The 23,016-nt window shown below is 40.0% G+C and overlaps 2 protein-coding genes across 2 annotated transcripts in view; both read right to left on the bottom strand.

Annotated features, from left to right (window-relative positions):
- Window positions 1-587: 587 nt before the first annotated feature.
- gpr31 (G protein-coupled receptor 31) lies at window positions 588-7,668 on the bottom strand. The gene is made up of 2 exons (XM_085133989.1): window positions 6,621-7,668; window positions 588-6,410 (listed from the first exon to the last, which is right to left on the bottom strand). The coding sequence occupies exons 1-2, from the start codon at window positions 7,155-7,157 to the stop codon at window positions 5,946-5,948; spliced, it is 1,002 nt and encodes a 333-aa protein (XP_084990115.1). The 5' UTR covers window positions 7,158-7,668; the 3' UTR covers window positions 588-5,945.
- A 10,371-nt stretch (window positions 7,669-18,039) lies between these two features.
- Window positions 18,040-23,016, bottom strand: part of ttll2 (tubulin tyrosine ligase-like family, member 2) — a 10,813-nt gene continuing 5,836 nt past the window's right edge. The window contains exons 4-5 of the mRNA XM_085133718.1: window positions 21,257-22,623; window positions 18,040-21,032 (exon numbers count right to left, since the gene is read on the bottom strand). Coding sequence (XP_084989844.1) covers window positions 20,711-21,032; window positions 21,257-22,623 — 1,689 coding nt within the window. The 3' untranslated portion in view covers window positions 18,040-20,710. The remainder of the gene's footprint in view (window positions 21,033-21,256; window positions 22,624-23,016) is intronic.

Genomic DNA, 23,016 nt, shown 5'->3' with positions numbered 1-23,016 from the left:
ACTCTCTCTCTCTTTCTCTCCATCCAGGACGGGACTCATTATGGGTTCCCATCTTTGGCTCACGCACCTGCAGGACTTGGAAAAGTGAACAGGAAGAGAGAGAGGCTGCAACCTGACTGCTCATCTGCTTTGTTACCTGTTAAAGTTGAGGGGTCGGCATTCACTCAGTTTTCACTCTGGGTTCTTGGCTAGCTTAGCGTTAGCATGCATCTTGGCAGATGCTTGTAAAGAAACTGAAGTTATCTTAGCAGCATAATGCAGCCGTTTCTGTCCTGGGTGCAGTTTTCCACTTCCACTCTAGACTGCGCCATTATTTTTCACTTCTTAGACATGAACCCAAATCAGGTGATTTACAGTGGGATGCAAAAGTTTAGGCAACCGCTTCCTGTAGGTTCCAATGAGAGTCTGGATTGTGGTTGAAGGTATTTTGGACCATTCTTCTTTACAAAACATCTCTAGTTCATTCAGGTTTGATGGCTTCCGAGCATGGAAAGCTCTCTTTAACTCGCACCACAGGTTTTCAATAATATTCAGGTCTGGGCTGAGATGGCCGTTCCAGAACGTTGTACTTGTTCCTCTTACTTTAGTGGATTTTGAGCAGTGTTTCGGGTCGTTGTCTTGTTGAAAGATCCAACCCCAGCGCAGCTTCAGCTTTGTCACTGATTCCTGGACATTGGTCTCCCAAATACTGAGTGGAATCCATGTGTCCCTTAACTTTCACAAGATTTCCAGTCCCTGCACTGGCCACACAGCCCCACAGCTGACGGAAACACCACCATATTTTACTGTAGGTAGCAGGTGTTTTTCTTGGAATGCTGTGTTCTTTTTCCTCCATGCATAACGCCCTTTATTATGCCCAAATAATTCAATTTTAGTTTCATCAGTCCACAGCACCTTATTCCTGAATGAAGCTGGCTTGTCCAAATGTGCTTTAGCGGCTCTGTTTGTGCTGTGGGCGGAGAAAAGGCTTCCTCTGCATCACTCTTGCATACAGCATCTCCTTGTGTAAAGTGCGTTGAACGATGCACAGTGACTCCATCTGCTGCAAGATGATGTTGTAGGTCTTTGGTGCTGGTCTGGGACTCTGACTGTTCTCACCATTCGTTGCTTCTGTCTATCTGAGATTTTTCGTGGTCTGCCACTTTGAGCCTTAACTTGAACTGAGCCTGTGGTCTTCCATTTTCTCAATATGTTCCTAACAGTGGAAACAGACAGCTTAAATCTCTGAGACAGCTTTCTGTGTCCTTCCCCTAAACCATGATGGTGAACAATCTTTGTCTTCAGGTCATTTGAGTTGTTTTGAGACCCCCATGTTGCTACTCTTCAGAGAAAATTAAAAGAGGAGGGAAACATACAATTGACCCCCTTAAATACTCTTTCTCATTATTGGATTCACCTGTGTATGTAGGTCAGGGGTCACTGAGCTTACCAAGTCAATTTGAGTTCCAATAATTAGTTCTAAAGGTTTTGGAATTAATAAAATGACAACAGTGCCCAAATTTATGCACCTGCCTGATTTTGTTTAAACTGTTATTGCACACTTTCTGTAAATCCAATCAACTTCATTTCACTTCTCAAATATCACTGTGTGTGTCTCCTATATGATATATTTACAGGAAAATAATGACTATTAACAAGGTTGGCCAACTTTTACATCCCACTGTGAGTGTGAGTGCAAGAACTGATAAGCGGGACTGAGATCAAGCAGACAATTGGAGCAGAAAGCAGGAATTGGACTACTGGGAACCGATTTTCTGCAAGTACCGGTTCTCGACTCCCATACCTATGGGATAAATATTGTTTTGTATGGGGAAATTAATTCATATTGTCTTACAGTGTAATTCATTTGCATCATAGAAATTACCATGTAAATGACCAGGTTAATTTTGTTCTGGATTTCTTTGTCCCCAGTGGACAAGAGAGTTGCTTCCCTGCACCTTCAGATCGGAGATGGGTTCTGACTGTTTCCCTGTTCTTTGCTATGTTATTTATAAGTTCTTACCAAGATAATATAAGAGCAGTTTAAAAATAAATTAGTTTTAGTGTTACAGCAAGTTGTGAGTATTTTGCAACAGCATTACTCAAGTTAAATAGACAATCAGTAATATTTTGTAATATTTTAATAAAAACATGCTTCTTCCGTACAGACATGACTCATATCAAAACCATCATCACTATACTCTCCAGAGCAGCTGCTAAAAGAAAGGAGAATAAATAAGAGTTCATATCTTGTATTGATTTATTATCGTGAAATAAAACTAAACTACGGTAAAATTTGATTTGAATGAACAAATCTCATCTCTCATCCGAGCTCCCTTCTCTCCTCAAACGTGAACAAGACAAAAGATTCTTAAACTCCACACAGTAATTCATCCCCAAGCTGGAGTGGGCATTTGACCGGGTGAGGACCATGACCTCAGACTTGGAGGTGCTGATTCTCTTTCCTGCCATGTCACTCTCGGCTGCGAGATGCTCCAGTGTGAGCTGGAGGCCACTACCTGATGAAGTTATGAAAATGATTCATTTAACATGTTTGTGGTTCTCACAATAAAAAATATATGTTTTTCTTACTTGATTATTATTATTATTATTATTATTTTAGGCCAATTGTATAAATACACTATGTTAACATGAAAAAATAACTGTAAATTTAGACATGTGAGGTTGTACTGAAAGCAATGATACCACAAAAAAGGCAAAGAAAACAATTTTTTAAGGGGAAATATAAAGGTAAAATCTAAAGTAGTCAAAAATGGCCAACTATACCCTGGACCCCAAGAGAATGTGGAACAGGGAAAACAAACAGGTCCAAACAATCACAGGATAACAAGATAAATGAAGTAAAACTAAATGCAAAACACAGGGAACAAAAGGTGTAACAAAGTAAACATCTTACATCAAGACATAAACTAAATAACTTCGAACAGCATATGTACAAGAATCCAAAACAGCTGTAACAAACTGCAGTTAAAGGAGCACAGGGAAATATTTGGACAAGCCTGGACCCAGAGGCCTGCCGCTAACATAGCCACCGGTCAACTGTTTGCTTGTGAATTATCTCTGCTTTGCAATGATTCCTACATCTGAGTCTGTCTTTATTTTGAGCTAGTTTAAAAAAAAAAAGATTTAGCTTTGTAAACAATAATCTCATAGAGTACAGATAATGCAACAAACAGTATTACTTAACCAGGCAACATCTAAATTATAAATTAAACACAATGTTAATACCAGCAGCCTGACACTTTTCAGGTCCCTATCCTACTGCCAAAACAACTCTAACAGATCTGGGTATGGACATGCATGTGGGCTCCCAGAGGGTTTTCTCTGTTCTTTGGCACCAAGGCGTTGGCAGCAATTCTGTGGCTTGTGTGGGATGTTGAACGATGTCACTGTGGGTCGATCTTCTTTCAGTAGATTTTGGGACTGGGAAGAAACCTTGTCACATGAAAGGAAAAAATTAACTATTTTTTTTAAAACAAAATTTATATTTGAAAAAATATTAATGTATGTAGTTATATACAGTAAACAGTAAATGGCATATCTCTCCCTTTTCTGTCTAAAGTCTCAATGTCATGTTTTTCCCTCAGATGCAGTTTCTTCTCTTTCTATCTTATTTCTTTACATGGTCTCACATTCTTTAGAAATCCCAGTGTCATCTCTGTCAGTAAAAGCTATGTAATGTGTTCTAATTTGATGTCTGCCAAAACTTGTCAGAACTGGTCTTTTTTACACGTGTCAACACGCCATAACCACATGTTTCTGTGTCACACTGACTGCTTGTATCCAAGCAACCCTTGATCTGTCTCTCTTCTTTTCTTGAGTCTAAATTCAAATGTATTTGTGCAAGGAGAGACTAAACGGCCAAGAAAAAGTTTTCACAACTTAATTTACTGCTACAATATATTTAGGGTAAGAAAACATTCAGAATTTCTAAGAAAACAATAAGTGTCACTTTTTGTGAAGTGATTTAAATCTGAATAATATAATGTAATTCTTATCCACAAAAAAGGCACGGTTGTATTCATATTTGTGCTGATGGGGAGAATTATGTTGTTGTTTTTTTCTGCATACCAAAAAACCCAAATATTGGCAGCCCCAAAGGAAAGCTAGCAGGGTGGTAATGTTTTTTAACCATCTGTTTCAAAAGGACAGAAATAAAAAATAAGGACTCTGCAAAGATTCCTTTCAAGGAAGGTAAGGACTCCCTCCTACTCTTTTACTCTCTTTTCTTCATGTCCAGACTGTGTAGTCATCCCTCAAAAGGCCATTTTTTTTAGTGTGGATTCCTAAATGTACTTTTTAAATGTAAAATGCAGATTGGATGATACGGTAATACAAGAATGAAGCATATTGACGTTGCAGCTGAATTCATTAGGGTCACAGATAAACAAATAATATTTTCAAAATGTCACATTTACACAACTTTCAGACAAGTAAACAAAGTAATCACTGCAGAGTGTTAATATTTTATTGCTTCTAACTCTGTCTCCTTATTATTTAAAGTCATACCATTTTTGACCTCAAGCTATACAATTCTCTCTTTACTTGGTATTTATTTCCTGTTTACACTGCGTGAGTTACTCGTTGTCAGGCAAAGCAGATGTCATATTTGTAGATGTAAATATTCAGCTTACATTTTTGCCTTAGCTTATGTATCAATCTCCTCAGTTTGTTTTTTACCCATAACTCAAAAGAGTTATTTAACTCTGTTATTACACTTGTAGTTATTCATTATTTTCTTACAATGAAGAACTATGACAAATACTGCTATGCCATATAAGTGCATAAGTGTTTGTACCTTGCAGTGACTCATTGTTAACCCACAGATGATTTAAATTGTAGATGAAAGCAGAGAGCATAGACTCACCAGATTCCAGCTTATTGACTACTTAAATCAGGGAGGTGTCTATTTACTGACAGACAGTTACACCAGACATACGCTCACTCGGTGCGCTACATCTACTGATGGTGTCATTAAGGTGAGTAATTTCACCCATGTGACTTATATAGAAATTCTGGGATTTCTGGGACTAGCTCAGGGTGAAGATAAGTTCAGGTTGAGTGTATGACTCACGTTTTACGTTGTAAGAGTCATTTGTGGGCGTGGCACTTTGTGAGCAGAGCTTTCAAGGTGGTATCATCAAGGTGTTCCCAACATACCATAATCCATTTATTAGAAATAATCTCAGGATGAATATATATACATATCTCTATACACACATCACAAACAGTTCAGTACTGACCAGCCACAATGTTAAAGCCACCTGCCTAAAATTGTGTAGATCCTTCTCATTCCACCATTTGATGATGTGAAGCCAATCAGAAGACACATGACTGAGAGCGAGACTTACTTCTGACTGTGGATAAACTGAATGTCTGCTACATGGCCCAGTTTAAGAAAAAATAAATATAAATATAAAAAATAATTATTATATTGAACTGTTAGGAGCTGGAAATTAGCATTTTAAATCCCCTGTCATGATAATTTCCCTGTATGTACTTTTAAAATGACGTATTAATCACCTGCAGACTGAGGATCCCCTAAATGTTATCTAACAGATGGTGTGAAAAACAAAAACTTGTTTCACTGTTGTGGCTTAGATAAAAGCTGTGTTGGTATAATTTGACAGAATGTATTTTTGAAAGGAACTCCTTCACTGTCCAAGCGAAACAGGAAGAACAGATGTGCATACTTTGGCTGGGAGGCATTCTCCTAAAGAAATTTAAAATTTTGACCCCTGTGCTATATCCATAGGGCTGATAAACTAATATATTTTTTTCATTTTTTTACTTCTGTATATTTGAAAATCTTAAGAAAGTAGGAATTGAAATATTTATATGCCTTGTCCTCATAACACATTTTAACCATTGAACCATTTTTTTTCAACCTGTGGCTACTATAGAGAGAAACCACACTCTGTATGGGAACTATCCCTTCTTTGTTTTCATAAACCTGAAATGACAGTAGTGTTTGTAGTTCTGTATGTCTTTCCTGTTGAGCTGACCTGTGGAGTTTCTTTTACTAAAAATGGGAAGTAATTGGATAGATAAAGTGCTTTGAACTTGGTGCTAGAGAAGCAGTAGACAAGTGGGTCGAGCAGACAGTCTATGTAGGAGAGGACCATGAGGCCATCAAAGGCCACTACAGCTTTGTGCTCGATGTAATCAGGCATATCTTTGACCCGAATGATAAGCAGAACCATCCTGGCTATGGTGCAGGGGAGGAAACAGAATGAAAAGAGCACCATGACAGCAGTGACCAGAAATACTGCTCTCTTCAGCTTGGTCCTATCCCCGACTGTTTTTTTCCTGAGTCGGTTGACGATGCGCACAGTGCAGTAGAGCAGGATGACAAACGGGACCAGGATCTGAGTAAAGATTACAGTCTCTCTGATGCCATCCACCACATCCTTAGATAGGGGGATAAAAATAAAAGGGAATGTCAGCAGTCTAACCTCTGTTTAAAAATCACTTTGCATGACTGCTGTGGAGGATTCCTAGATTTAAAACAAAATTAAACTCTTATTAAACTGTTATAAGTATTAAGACACAATGACCTTAGTTTATGCACGTGTTGTCTACAATAAGAGAGAATAAGGCATGAAACAAGTAAGCATTACCTTGATCACGGTAGCATTTTCTTTAATGAGGCTGTAAGAGCAGTCAAAGTTTTTGAGCATGGTGGGGATGGTGAGAGGCAGAAGCAGCACCCAGATGAGGACAGAGATCTGTGGAGACTTCTTAAGCGCTTTTAGGAGACTTTTTCGACCAGGGTGCACCACATGAAAATACCGATGGATGGAAGTTGCTGTTAGGAAGGCGATGCTAGCTCCACGGTTTAAAAACAACATGAAAAGCATGGCTTTGCAGACAGCGTCATTGTTACTATTTCTAACTCCTTGGATGAAGGTATAGGCCTTTATGGGCAAGCAGATCAGTAGGAGGATGTCAGCCAAAACCAGGTTGAAGAGGAAGATATTATTTGTGCTGGATTTCCAAAACCTGAGCTTGAAAATAAAGAGGTAGATGACAGATGCATTCAGAGGCAAAGCCAAGATAAAAATCACAATTATTGCAGCTGCATAGAACTTGTACACTTGCATCTCGGCAGCTTCATCGTCTTCAAGAGGTTGTTCAGTTCCATTGGTGTTTTCCATTTTAGCAGTCAAAAAACAAATTGCCTGGGGGTCAGCAAATATTAATTCCAAACTTGAAAACAGAAACTGATTCTACCCTGGAAGCATAGAGCAAAGCATTGTCTCTAAATTGAAGAGGAAATCACTTCAAAGATCGAGTTCCATCCTGCAATCAAAACAGAAAAAATCCTGTCAAACAGGTTTCCTCTGTGTCTTTAGTTTTGGTCCTTATTAAAACTTTAGGTTTCTTCTTTCAGTCCTTGAGTCACTGCTACTTTATGTCCGTTCAGGCGAAAGTCAGTACCAGTTCCAATCAAATCTGGAAGTAATGTAAGTGTGCAGGTACAGTAGGCATCTCTTTTGTACTGCTGCTCTGCCCCCAGTTTGTAGCTCCTCCTTATTGCATGAGGGGGTGAGTCACCAGCTGTTATTGCACTGTTAGACCAATGGGACTTACATAGACTAAAAGTCACTTATAAAATAGATATAGAATATAGAATACAAACAATTCAAACATCTAACTACGAAGCAAAAGCACCTTTGTTTTTTAATCATGGCATGTAAACAAACTTTCTGTGTAGCCTCGTTAAGCCCTGACAAGGTCTGTGTAACCAAGTTAAAACAAGCACTGATAGCACCAGCTTGACTTTTGACAGCGTGACAGCTGTATGGGGAAACATTGTGGGAACATTTCAGGTTTTTGAGAAAGAATTAATCATCTTGCCTTTGTGGGAGTTCAGTAAATCTCTGAAGCGACTGTGTCACTTAGTTTATCTAGAATGACAGCTGTCAAGCATCTCAGCTCAGAGATTTTTGCGTTTGTGTCACTTTTAAAAGTGCAGGTCTCTTATGCAGATGCTAAAAATGCTGCTTGGGGATGTTTGGGGGAAAACACGGGGTGGGGGTGGGTGGGGGGTGTATTGGCCTTAGGCCTCACTTTGCTCTGCATGCCTTCACTGCTTCAGCAAGTCCAAGCATGTCTAAAGAGTCAGATTCTCCCTCCAGGGTCATTGTGAAAACAATACTATTCGTGATTTTAACAAGACTGGCTGAAAGACAGTTTTAAATAGTCTTTTAACTTTCTTTTACTATCTTTAATTTTTCTTTTTGTTTAAAAACATATAAAAAATTAAGGCCTGATGTTCTTATGATAAAAGTATCTTGAAAGAGAGAAAACTGTCAATAGAAAACTTAGATGTAGATGCTTCTGCTTTTATAAAATATTAAGAGCAATACTGTAAAACCACGTGATCAATGCTTTTTAATCAATATTTGTAGCCTGTCAGACGTTAACAATCTATCTGCTGTTTCCAGATTTTCAAGCCCACTTCTGAGTCCACTAGCATTCAGTTGTAATGTTGTACTTAAACTAATGTTGATTAGTTTGATTACATTCAATTCAATTGAATTTTATTTATACAGCGTCAAATCACAACAACAGTCGCCTCAAGGTGCTTTATATTGTAAGGTAGACCCTACAATAATACATATTGAGAAAACCCAAACAATCATATGGCCCCCTATGAGTAAGCACTTTGGCAACAGTGGGAAGGAAAAACTCCCTTTTAACAGGAAGAAACCTCTGGCAAAACCAGGCTCAGGGAAGGGCTATCTGCCGCGACCGGTTGGGGTGAGAGAAGGAAGAGAGGACAAAAGATGAGCTGTGGAAGAGAGTCAGAGATTAATAGCAAGTATGATTCAATGCAGAAAGGTCTATTAACACATAGATAGTGAGAAAGGTGACTAAAGAAGAAATACTCAGTGCATGATGGGAATCCCCCAGCAGCCTACACCTATTACAACATAACTAAGGTAGGATTCAGGGTGCCTCTCACACTGTACAAGTCACCGACCTTGGATTCAGCAAAACATCAAACTTCCTCCTCCATGTTTGACAGTTGATGCCACACACTGTGGAACCATACTCGATGGCATTCAAAGATCCTGCGTGGTGAACCGAAGATTTCAAATTATGATTCATCGGTCCATAATACCTTCTTCTAGTCTTCAGTAGTCCAATGACAGTGTTTCATGGCCCAGGCAAGCCTCTTTGTCTTATTCTGACATCTTAGCAGTGGCTTTCTTGCTGCAACTCGTCCTGTCAAACCTGCAGCTCAAAGTCTTCTCTTCACAGTTGAAACTGAGACTTGCTTACTACGACCACTATTAAGGCTGTGCTTGAAATGGTTGTCCTGTGAGCCGCCTATCACGTAAGCCGTTAACTCTCAGAAACATGTCCTCTGATTCAACTGTGGCTTTGGGTCTGCCAGACCTCTTCCTGTCAGAGTTTGCCCCAGTTTCTGAGTGCTTTTGATTGTGAAGGAAACTCTACTCAGTGACACCTTGACTTTCTTTGCAATTTCTGTGGAAGAAAGACCTAAATTTTTAAATGTTATGAGGGTCTTTCTCTCTTCCATTGTTAATTGCCTTTTTCTCACCGTTTTTGTAGCATCACACTACTTTCTGCAGTACAATACTGTTTTACTGGTGCTCATAAACATATGGTACCAAGGTGTGTTCCAACACTACTTTTATGCAGGCAGAGTAATCCAGGCAATTTGGAACACCTGTAGGAATTAGTAGCACCAGCTTTTAAGGCTTGGTCAACCACCATTGCTGCAGAAGAGCTTTAAATTGTTAACCCATTTTGTGTTCCCTGAAAAAGGCCTTTTTCAGAACAGAAAAACCAGAGTTAACCCTGAATGCTGAAGTGGCAACCCCTAACTCTACTCCAGTAAATTTAAGTAAATGTTAATGTTTGGAAAAACTTACTTCTAAAAGTACTTTTATTGCACCATTTTCATTTACTCATGAGCTGCTGTAACATGAATCAAATGGCTGAATTGCCCCCTCAGTATGCAGTCAAGTTCTATAGAGCAGCGGTACCGGGGTACTGGTTTCCAAGGTTTTTATCGTTAACTTGGTTTCTCTGGGTCTTTTCCCGTGTTGTAGTTGTGTATCTTATTTTAAAAGAAATATTTATGCATTACCATAGCGTCCAGAGAGCATTAAGGGGCAGAGAGGAGGATGTTACTCTCAATGTTGTTGGCGCATTTCAGGAGGACGCTGCTAATAAAGTTACACAATAACACAGCAAATTTGCGTTTATTATTATATTTACAAAATACCACAGTTTTTGTCTTGGTCGTATCATTTTATTTTGTTGTATTTATCCGCGACACCTTAAAGGCCGGTCCGTGAAAATATTGTCTGACATTAAACCAGTCGTGGCGGAAAAACAGTTGGGAACCGTTGCTATAGAGTCTTACTAATGACGAATGATGAGTTTGAGACCCCTGATTTAAAGTGTCTTGCAAGAGGAGAGCGAGAAGTGGTTTTGAGCAGCCTTGAGGCCCTGCTGCAGGTACAGTGTAAAGATGCCACCACAAAGGAACCTACAAAGACAAAGAGCCTCCTCCTCTCTTCATTGTCTTCAGACTCTGATTCAGAAGAGGCAGCCCTGTGTAACAGGGCCCTGAATTTGTACAGAGCAGAATCCAGTCGAGCAGAGACCCACCCACAGCTGACTGTCCTGGCCCGCAAGTATTTGATTAGTCCTGCCACTTCTGTCCCATGTGAGAGACTGTTGCAGACTTGCAGGTCACATAGTAACAAAAAAGAAAGCTGCCTTGTAGGGCTGGGTATCGTCACTGATTTCTAGAATCGATTCGATTCTGATTCACAAGGTCCCGAATCGATTCGATCCATGATTTGATTTGATGAACATTACCTGATGCTGCTGAAGCGAAGCAGAGCAAAGTTACAGAGGTTTTATTAGAGACACAGCTAATCATTTTGCAATTTTGCATAATTTTAAAAAGTTTAAATTTGTTCAGTAGTCTATTGAACAGCACAAATCAGGCTTTCTTTTCGGAAGTAAGTAAAAGGGGAAAAAAAGACAGCTGCCGACAGTGCTGTAAACAACGGTAGATTTGTGCGTAATAAGCAAGCAAATAATGCAGAAAACACAGATTTTTAAATGGGAAGCTGTTCTTGAAGTATACTGAGAGAGAGAGAGAGAGAGAGAGAGAGAGAGAGAGAGAGATGTGCCTGAAGTGAGATTTTATTGTGCTGGAAGCGAATCAGTAAAAGTAAGAGGGAATTCATGACAATGTTTATGTGAAGCGAAATGTGAAGCCTAGTTTGGATCTTCTTTTGCTGCTGGTTCAGTCAATATTGTTTGGAGAGAGATAAAACCTGCCACTTCAGAATCTAGTGCAAAAGGGATGTAAACACAAAGCGCGGATGTCAGGAATCGCTGTGTGCAGGCAGGAGGTGAGGACTCAAAATGCAGGATTCGCAACACAGGAATTAACTCAAAAGGGCAGTTTATTGTAGACTCTGGAAAATGATACAACTAATGATACATACATACATATATATATATATATATACATATATAACATTGTTATACACTTAAGTAGCTTTGCTGCAATTGCTGCAATTATTAGTTTTTGTTGGCATGTAAAATTCTTGGTTGAATGAATGAAACCACACCTGTACATTCTTTACGCCACAAACTACTGGTTTGACAGCTATTCTGCAGCATTGCTTAACAAACTGCTCCACATTGGTTAAAGAAGCCTGTTTCACAACACCAACTCTCCCGCTTGGCTTTTGAAACACCTTGTATGGCCTTTTGATGCATAACAGAGGGGAACCTTGTGAAACTGCAGTATATCTGAGGCATACCTCAATAATTAACACACTGAGAATTCCTTCAGTGTGTGGGTTGGAGAATTGGTACCACTGATGTTGCATGGTCGATTGCATTAAGGATCTCTGTACCTCAACAGCTCTTTCACATTAAATTTAGTTTTTCAGTGCAAGAGTTAAAAATATGACAATAATGGGGAAGCTGATAGTTCACTTCCTTTCGTTTGGGAAATTACCACTGATGACTAATCCTCATTTTACCTGTCAAAGACCATCTGTTTGTAATTGGTTTTCTGTGTTTATTTGAAATAACTGAGTATTGAGATTAAATTACATTCTGGCATTAGTCTGCAGTCTCATCTACTGATGATTACTTTGTGTGTTTTCAGCTGTTGGTACTTAGCTGGACAAGTTGCTGCCTGTCAGACTGGAGATAATTAACATAGCAGCTTTGAAATTTAGTGTAAGTAGGCGTGGTAACAGCAATTCTTATGTGACAGGCAAAGATTTAGTCCAAGCAAACAGCCTCTTGGTATAATAAAATTGTAGCTGTAAGTGATTTTAGTAGAGATTTGAAAGATTGCAGGTTACAGGTGAACTTATCCCTGACACTCAAAATATTATGTCTGTCTAGAGGTGCTGTCGCTTCTAAAGCCTCAAAGCTTTGTCAGCCTTAAAGTATTACAAAGCAACAGCTGCTGGTAATTGACTGTTCATGTCATTTACTATCACAGGATCCTGGGAGAACACATAGTGAGCTTTAACTCTTGACTCATCAGGAAGTCGTCAGAGAGAGGTTTTTAAATCTGAAATATTATTTATCTTTCCTCAAACCACAACATTTTCCGAATATAATAAAAAATTCAAGACTGTTAATAAGTTCATATCTCACATTGCTAAAAACATCATGGTCTGAATCAAAATGGCGCCGCAGATGGCAGCCTTGGTACTGCGTTCTCTTGCACTTTCCTTGGTTTTGTTTATATTCTGTACATTTGGTCACTCAGACCACATCACTTTTTTTCCCAGAGATCAACTGCTAAACATCAGACAGTCATCTCAAAATAGTTCTTATCCTTTTTTCATAAACCTGGAAAGTTTTTCGGAGATTGTAGTCAAGGCACAGCAGCTCTCTGTGGCGCTCAAAGGAGATGCAGACGGGGGACCTGTGCTGGTGCACTGGTGAAATCATGTTGGCATTCCGCACGGCACTCCCCTCCATTCATCTTGCAAATCTCTGCTCTCTTCCAAACAAAGTGGATGAATTACCGCTTTTAAACCGGGCTAACAAGGACTTTGCATGCTCTGCTGCCCTGTGCTTTACTGAAACCTGACTCAATGAACGAATCCCAGACGCTGTCTCAAATGTGCCAGGCTTCCAACTTCACCGGGCAGACCGCAAAACGGAGCTCTCAGGGAAAACAAGGGGTGGTGAAGTCTGCTTCTAGATTAACAAAGGTTGGTGTACTGCTGTCACAGTGTTACAGAAATACTACCTGAAAACTTTTTTCATCAACTGCAAACCGTTTTATTTACCGTAGGAGTTTTCTTCCTTCATGCTTGTTGGAGTTTACATCCCTCCTCAGGCCAACCCGAACAACGCACTGTGCGAGCTGGCTGACCAGATTACCACCCTGGAAAGAAAATCCCCCAATTCCTTTACAATTTTAACAGAGCAAATCTAAACCACGAACTTCCTAAATATAGACAGCAGGGTGTTGATATAACAATGCAGCTGAAAGTCAACAAAGAAAGATGTCAAGGCAATGGTGCATCTGCCGCTTGGTCTATGGCTTGCCTCCAGGTTTCCCCAACCTTATAAAGAGTACATTTGCACAGTAACTGAAACTAGCCCACTGAATGAACAATGGGATATGAAGTCAGTTCCTTGATCATAAATATGCAAATTGTCATGACCATTGATCAACAACCACTGATCAAAGTGACTGAAGAAGTCACTTGGATGACTGACGAAACGTGTCTCCCACTGAAAACGCTACGTCCAGATAAACAGAATCAACATTTTGGGATTTCCTTACCTGGATGACTCAGCATGCATCAAGCCATTTCGACCCACTTTGGCAAGGACTGGCTAAAGCTTGTACGTCAGTATGAGCAAACAGCATGTAAGGTGGCTGATTACAGGAACCACCTGAGATTCAGCCTCAGATGCAGACATAAACAAGGTTACTCCTAAAAGTTTGCAAAGGAGCTCTTCAGTTAAGGGTCTCCGAGCAACCAAAAGCCTACATAAGGCACAGCACCAGCTGCTCAGATTTTACCATTGACTTGCTAAAATTTAAAGTGGAGTGGATCCGACAGAGACTTGCAATGCTTCTAGATGAGAATATTCTCAAAAAGGTGTTTGAATTCATTGAGAAGACTCGTCTAGCACAGCATGGGAAGTCTATAATTGTGACGTTTCTCTTTATAGATGTCATAATGAACCTGGAGGTTTGTTTTTCTCCATCTGCGCTCAGCTTTCAGACACTCTCTTTTTTCATTTTTCACCAGTGTGGAGTTTCTCCATGGAGACTTCTTCCTTCCAGAGATAACCTTCACCTTAATGGGAGCAATAGTGTCCATAACATTTAACATTTTAGCACTGAAGCTATTGACGAACTCATTGACTGAACCCCTGGACAGGTCAGGTGTTAATGGGAAGATCTGGCTAAAGATCTCACTACTGTTTTCAGTTATAAACCATTTTGTGATCACTGCTGTTGATATATTTGTGTGGGCTGAAATTCACTGAGATCATTAAAAAGTCAGTGCAGTATTTGGGAGGCCTGTAAACATTAAGAAACACAACTTTGGATGGGGCCTTCAGCTGTGAAGCCACATATTCAAAAGACTGAAAACTTCCAGGAGATAGCTGCTTACATTGAAATGATTCATTAAAGCTTTGTCAAAGCTTGGAAGGCACCTAAAGAAAGCTCCAGCCGATCCAGGAGAGAAGGACAACCGCTGCCTAAGCGAAAACCTGTAGGGATCTCGTATGTGTCAGGAGTATCGGAACAGTTGAGACACTTTTTTTTTCTAAATACCGTGTCTCTGTGGCTTTTAAACCCCAAAACACGCTGCGTCAAAAATTTGTCCACCCCAAGAATCGGGTCCCCCGACACAAACAGAGTAACATGGTGTACGCTGTTAAGTGCCAGGAGGATTGCCAGGATTTATACATCGGGGAAACCAAACAACCTCTGGTGAAGCCTATGGCACAACACAGAAAAGCTACCTCATCAGGCCAGGACTCTGTGGTCTATTTACACCTACAGGCCAATGAATGATGATGAGGATGTACACATCCTGGACAGGGAGGAACACTGGTTTAAGCGTGGAGTCAAGAAGGCCATTTACGTGAAAAGGGAAAGACCATCTCTGAATCAAGGGGGGCCTAAGGGTACATCTTTCACCATCTTACAATGCTGTGATTGCAGCCATTCCCCAGCTCTCTGTGAATGGTACTCATGGCCATTGATCATTGTCCCTTGATCAATGGCCATTGATTGATGGGCTTTTATCAGTGACTGTTGATCAATGTAGCAATCAATTCAGCTGAGGCTGAAGAAGTCCTTGGATGACTGATGAAAATTTTCTCCCATTGAAAGCGCTACGTCCAGATGAACAGAATCAACCTTTTAGGATTTACTTAGTTGGATGACTGAGCATGCATGAAGACAACCACAGTTTTGGTTCTTGTGCAGTCATTTCCCTTGTTGGAGAGTTTTAAAAAAATGACGGTCTTGATTTTTGTAAAGGAGTCGCTCTCATGACTCATCAAGTGACACCACTTACTGGCCAAATGGTAATATTGAGGAGGGGCTCAGCATAAAACCACTACCCTTTTTGTTAAAAAGAGCCAGCCAGTGTGATTCAGATTTCTGACAAGTGTTCCTCCTACTGAGAGGAGACATCAGGCACGATGCTGAACACGTTGGACAGATCTACGTTTGGCTTGGATATGGTTTGTATCCACCCTAAACACCTGGAGGCACATGTTTAAATCTTGGCTCAATACATACTTCCCCAAAGAAATTAAAGGAACACTCTGAAAACACATGAGATCTAAATGAGAAAAATAAAATCATGTTGGGTATCCATACTGATATGAAATGGGTAAGGTTTTAGAAACAAAAAGAAGAAAACAGTTTGATAAAAAATTGTTTGATAAAATTTTCATTTCATTTATTTATTGAAAATAAAAATTAGCAACCTGCAGAGGCCTGACCTCAAAAACCCACCAAAAATCTGAGTGAAGAAATGATGCAGTAGCCTTGTAGCAATTCAATCTGGTACTCACGGTGTGACGTAAAGCGGCAGTTAGACACAGCATGGTGTAAATCTGCACAAACATTTACAAATACGCTTGTACTTCTTGAAGTCCACATATGAGTCACACACAGTGGTCCTGTACATGTTTTAACAAGTTTACACTGTATGTTTGTCTTGTGACTGTGCATGTATTTCTGTGTGTGTGTGTGTGTGTGTGTGTGTGTGTGTGTGTGTGTGTGTGTGTGTGAGTGCGCAGGTCCACAGGCAGCAGGTGGAGGCTTTTCAGCAGCAGTTTAAACAGAGAGACAGTTTGTAATCAAATGGCAGCTGCTGAGTGAAAACTGCCCTAATTAGAAAACTCTGTTATGCCACACTGCTGACTAGTGGTCAGATTATGTACTGCCCCATCAACTACTGAATGCAGACTGGCATACAGCAGGCTGTAAAGTAAAATACAGTCTGTGACTTTGTGTGATGTAAATGTATCACATTCGAAACAGTTTTTGAGTATCCAGAACTGTGAACTATTGTTGCTTATCTGAAATTAAATATTTTCTGACAAAATAGTGTCATAAACTATAGCAATACAAAGCTCAGTATACGGGCCAAAAGTTCAGTTTCTTTCTTTAATTTTTGACCTGTCAACTGTGTCTCATCCTCACTGCTCACTATGAATTTAACCAAAAATTCTTCTAAAAGCATGCCTTGCTGACCGGAGAGCATCAGTTTGAAAAAATAATTTTTAAAAACCACTCAAATATTGATAAATTAGCCTCCTTTGGACGGCAAAATTCCACATTAAGGTTTCAGCAGCATGATCAACATATCTGGTTGAGCCCATTACAGCACATTGTGAATGTCGACCAAGCAGGAAAGAGAAACTATACACAGGCAACCACAAGTAATTAGCAGAGTAGTATGTAGCAGGCTGCTGGACCACAGATATTTATGTTACCACACAGTTTAAACTGGTCTGAATCTACTGTGCACGTGCACGAGTGCAACAGCACCATTTGTAACAATCTGCAGCATGTCAGAATTTACCCATAGAGCTGAAAGAATTTCATGGACAAGCAGCCACAAGCAATAATCACCTTTAGATTCACCTCTTCAGATTGTTGAACCTGATTAGAGCCACCTGATCAAAAGCTCATGCACGTTCACTCATTTGCACAATCAGCACCGCAACAAACTCACCATATAAGGACGACCTTTCTGCTCCGTTTGTGAGGCGTTCATCTCACAAAAAAGGAGATTAAAAAGAATCTCACACCACAGGGCTTTAAATAGTTTCTGATCTCAGCAAGCAAAAGCATGATGGGATTATCAGTCCTGTAACATCTCTCTGCTTACATATTGTGCTTTTGTGCCTGTTCTCACCTTCGCCAAGTGCTTTTTCAGAGAGAAATGACTGTAGTTCAAATATCTTTGTTGATGTCTGTGTCTTGTGTAAAATTCATGCATACTGAGGCATTTTGCATGTGTTCCCAACAACAAATGGAACAATTTAAGAATTCATAGTATTAATCGTATTTAAATGTCAGATAAGAAATGAAAGTTCATACAAGTGGTTTTTATTCCTGGCATTGCAAACCCTAAAAATCAACACCAAAACAGTAGATAGTCACTCAGACAAGCTGTGCTTTGAGGTCACTTTTTTCTTAACCAGCTATTAACTGAACAAATGACATTGTGGCTTCTATGGTACTGTTTTCCTGGTGCCTTTCAGACATTCATGTACTCTACAGAGACCGAGAAGGACTCACTTGTGTTGTTATGACTATTCTCCACGCTGCCCTCTGCTGATGCCACTTTCTCTGATAAAGAGAGATTTGCTGGAAAGACAATTTTATATCTCAGAAATATATTAAGCATTTATTATTTGAGTAAGTATGCCTAACATGCCATGGAAGACAGGAAATGGACTGAGATACGCAATAATAGATTCCAAGTGTGTATCATGTTGCTGAATATACTTGTTTTAATGTTTTTTTTCCCCCTCTTTACAACTTGTTTCTATTGTACAGAAATTCTAGAGTCCACCTTTGTGTCTGCAGTGCAAATCTTGTCAGTATCAAATTATCCAGGTATATAAAGGACTGTTAAGTGGTTATTAAGCACCCCAGCAATAATTTATGTGAAAGGACAAAAGATGATGTCAAAGCACTGACTGACCTCATTATAAGTTCATGTGGTGCAAACTGATATGTTCCCTGTGCCAGTTCAGTCGCTGCACAAACTTGATTTTTACTTCCCAAAGTGCATTAGTTCCTCACATGGAGCATAAAAACATGATTTAAAAATAAATCAACAAATTGCAGCAGCATAGTGTAAATAAGTCAGTTGACTAACATTTAAGCTAATGTTTCAAACTACTACATCAGATCCTCCTCTCCCGTGTCCATTATGTTTGCGTTCAAAAAGCAAACCTAGTTGATTGTGAAAAAAATCGGCCGAAGGCTTCATAAATGGGGTTTAACTAACCCAGTGATTGACCTCACAATGGCTGCATCTGTCTTTTATATACAGTTTGTGTGTAGAGCTGATCGTGACACACACGTAACAGCTAGCATATGTAAGGTGGAGACTGTGGCAACCAGACACACTGTTAGTCACGTGGCGAGTCAAGTTAACATTTATTGTTTTCTGCTTTATAGAGTAAACCAGAGAAATATCACCTACACATACAGTTTCCTTCTGATATTTGAAGCTTTGCATTGAGTTGTTACTCATTATTATGACAACAAGCAAACTCGACACAAAAAGTTCCCAGCCTGATGGTAGAGTAGAGCAACCAAAATATTTATCACGATATACATTTGAAAGTTTGCGATAACGATATAACTGACGATATAATTGACACTAGACAAAATACTTTACAACTCCACAATTTTATTAGTGCAAAAAAAACCCCCATCAATGTATTTTCACTTAAACAGCAGCTGTTTTTTGCATTAAAGTTATATAAAAATATAACAGTGCAAGTGCAAATTCCTTGCTGACAGTTTAACCAAAAGACATTTCCAGTGGAAATTGGCCGACATATAATCAGCATAACCATGTATAATATCCACAAAACTTAAAAAGAGCTTATACACACACAATACCCCGCCGTGCCCTTTTTGCCATGTGCGTATGAAAACAAAGGCACTGCGCATGCGCGTTTTACTCATATTCTATTGCGATATTTCATTTTCTTATCGTTGCCCGACATTATACCGTGTACACAGTATTACCGTGAACAGTATGATATGGCCCAGCCCTATGGTAGAGTCAAACCCAGGTCCTTCTTGCTGTGAGGCAATAGTGCTAACCACTGTTCCACTCAGCTTTGATGCTATATACCTGTCCATCTGGCAACTTTGTAGAACTTTTGCAGCCTTAGTGATCTCCGTAGAAGTCCACATTTTCACCAGTTTTGTGCAGAACCAGATCAGATGCGTGAGAGCAGCAGAGTTCATGGCAAATCCCCTCTTTCTAATAGATGTTTTCAAAGTTTCAAACATTGAGTTACAACTTAAAGAGCCACAGTACATTTCAGAGCCACACGATAAAAATGTGTACATTAACTACTTTAATTAGAAAAGAGTCACTGTCTCACAGCCCATTAAAATGTGTGTTCACGTGTGAGTCTGTCAAAGTCCACTACTAACCAATAACGCTTTTTTATAATCATAAAAACAATCAATCACAGATACTGTTTGTCTAAAATTTTCTTTAACAACCGCAGGTTTTCGTGTGGGTCGTGTGTTATAACATTAAAGCTAATCTTGTTCCCATGATTACAGCATATAAAGAAACTCAATTTACCAGCAAATTTGATCATATTTAACATATAAATGAAATATGTTCTGATGCAAGCTACACAAAGGGCTGTAGGATCCTGTTGCGAAATCAGTTTTACCCCTGTTCTTTTATTCGTCGAAACTTCCAGAGACGGCACCGGAACTCAGTAGTCATTTTCACAAAACTTTTATTCATCTTTATTCATCTTCATTTAAGCATGCACTTCTAGAAGGGAAGACGAGGCCGGTGTGTCCCTCTGCAAAATCTTCACCACTTTGTTAGTTACAGCCAGCTTTATAGAGGTGTCCCCATCATAAAACCCCCCTACGGTGTGCTGCAAACTCTGTGTCTGTGTCTATGTGAGTGCTCGTGTGTGACTGTGTACGCATACCTGTGTGTATGTGTGTGCACGTAAGTGAGTGTGCGTGACAGTTAAAACACTGTGGGTGTAGGTGACTCCCTAGAGGTCATAAAAAACCCATTTCCCTTCCAGACCACAGTTATCCAGGTCAAATGTTGAGACCCCCACCCAAACATTCTCTGGGGAATTTCCTCTCAGGATTAACTCCTCTCTGTTTTACTTTCACAGTTCAACTGGGGAGGGTCTCCTATACTCTGCTCCTAAATTCAGGACACCATCAGGCCTTTATTACATTGAGAGCAGTGTCAATGTCTCTACAATAATTCTAGATTCTATGTTAACACATTTCTAAACTCTAAATCAGCTAAACATTTCTACAATCCTCACTAATGATGTGTTAGGTCAAATAAACAAACGAACCCTGAAAGAAAACAGTAGAAAAGCACCATGCAGTATAAGTGAGTATTCATTTACACCAGCTAGAGTATGCCACAGGTTAAGTTGATTTGAAGCATTGGCTGATCAGTGGAGGATCTTTTGGTCCCCACAACAGTGAATCAAAGTCAGTATCAGCATCCTTATCTGCCGTCACCTTCTCTTCTCTCCTGCTCTTCATCTTGTGTCCTTTGCCCGAAACCAACTGTCCAGTTAGGCTCTGAATCTCCTGTAGGACTGTCCTTATGTCCAGTTCGTGCTGCGAGGCTTTCAGAGTAGCCCTGTTAAATGGAAACGTCCTTATGAAGTCTCCAACCTTCACTGGTGGGATATTTTGCCCATTCCCTGTGGTTTTCTCCGCAGTGATCCGAACTGGCTTTGTGCTGTGAACGTTTGAAAAGAGTCAATTTCATCCTTTTTTAAAGATTTTTAAAGGTTCTCAAACTGGCTTCAGTTTTATGAATTTCAAGGCATAAAAATGCAATTTTCACCAAAATTGTAAAATATTCCAAGTCAGAAGTAATTTAAGTAACAGTAATAGGTCAAACTTTCCACTTTTAAAACCAACGATTTGTTCTTCGTTTGACATTTTGCAAATTTACAGTACCTGTAAATGTTTGGGAGCTTCCAGGACGCAGCAGGCCGTGTGAATGCTTCCTCACTCTCCTGGGTGTCAGGTGTCAAAGAGGAAACGTCTGTCTCTCCTGAGCACTGCCTCTCAGCTTCTGTTTCAGAGTTGTCATGGTTTGTAACATCAGACCTGTAAAGAGACCCGTTGTTCATGAGGTACGATACAAGAGGCTGACGAGACTGTCTGTTCAACGCTGACTCATTTGTCCTTGAATCCTGGCCCAGTATCGGGTTTTGGGTCTGGTTGGTGTGGAGGTTGATAGCACTGGTGTTAATTATTCTGCATCTAGCTTCACGTATCTTTGATAATTCAAAAGGGGGAAGGCATCTTTGGTAGTTGGCTTCAAGATCACGCTGTTTAAGCTTACCCCGTTTTGTCTTTTCAGGCTGATGAGACGTTTTTAGCAGAGGGAGAATTTGAGTGTGCGAGCCCTTGTTACCTCTCTTTTTCTTCTGATGGTTTAACGTTGAGAGCACAGGTGCAGACGGGTGGTTCGCCTTAAAACAAGGTTGCTTGTACCTATGTTTCTGATAAGCTCTGTCTCTTAAGCTGTCGGTCGATGTGTAGTTCATCATATCAATGACATCACTGACTAGCTTTTTCTTCACTGAAATATCAGCTTGGCAGTCCAGTGTGAGTGCAGGGCTGTAGTTGACCTCCAGCAGCCAGGGCTTAAACTTGGCATCTATGAGGATGTCAAATCCAAACAACTCCACACAGTTAGGACAGGAGGGCACTGATGTAGCAATGGCGAGGAGGGTCAGAGTGACGATGTTGTTGATCCTCTGCCACAGAAGCAGCTCGTTGATCTGTTGACTGTGGAGAAAATGTCTGAATTTGCTCATGGTCCACTTACATCCCCGGCCCACGCTTCCTTTTTCGGTTTTGTAGAAGGGACCGAACTTGTTGATGCTGGTGTTAGTGAGGTGAGCATACAGGTTATGCAGAGATGACAGGTTGAACTTCTCAGTGGCAAAACGCACCAGGCCTTCTTGATGAATGTACACAGTCAGTGGATGAAAGCTCTTCACACACACGTAAATCCTCAAGTCAAACTTGTAGCCGGAGATCAGCAGAGAGCTGCTAATGTACCTCTGAATGACAACAGAGCAATCATAAACCAAGTCCTTAATATCCTCGAAGATAAAGATCCCTCGACCTCTGGAGAGATCCACAGGCTTAACTATCCAGTAGACCGATGTTCCTCTGGCCAGACGCAGTCTGTTGTACTCAGCCAGGAAGCAGGTGTAGTCATTGGGGAGGATGAAAGTGGTGGGACTGAAGTCATAGAGAGCTGAACCAAATGTTGCTTTCATTCTCCTCAGGTTGCGTGCCAAGCAATCCTAAAGAAATCCGAAAGAAATGCAAATAATTCATTTGGTATAAATTCAGGTTTTCTTTTTAAAAATGACTTTGTTAAAAATGATGTAAAATCTTCCCAAATTAACTAAAACTATCAACAGAATGTGAAGAGACAACCACTGACTTTATATCACAAACATTTATGTGATGTGCTGAAGATATTTTAGAAGTTGAAGTCAAAGGGCAGTAGATTACCACTTTGCACCACAGGATCATGAGAAAGTGAATCAATACAACCCGTATTTAACAAGGAAAGTCATTAAGAATGTTGTTAATTGCATTTTCCACCAGAAAAGGCGAAGCCTGTTCAGGAAATAAGGGCAGGGAAAATAAGAAATATCAAAGAGAACAGCACGTCTGAAACTCAAACACTG

The sequence above is a fragment of the Neolamprologus multifasciatus genome, chromosome 15, assembly GCF_963576455.1.
Source record: "Neolamprologus multifasciatus chromosome 15, fNeoMul1.2, whole genome shotgun sequence".
NCBI lineage: Eukaryota > Metazoa > Chordata > Actinopteri > Cichliformes > Cichlidae > Neolamprologus > Neolamprologus multifasciatus.
Note: the sequence above shows the minus strand (reverse complement) of the source record. Positions and strands in the feature narration are given on the sequence as shown.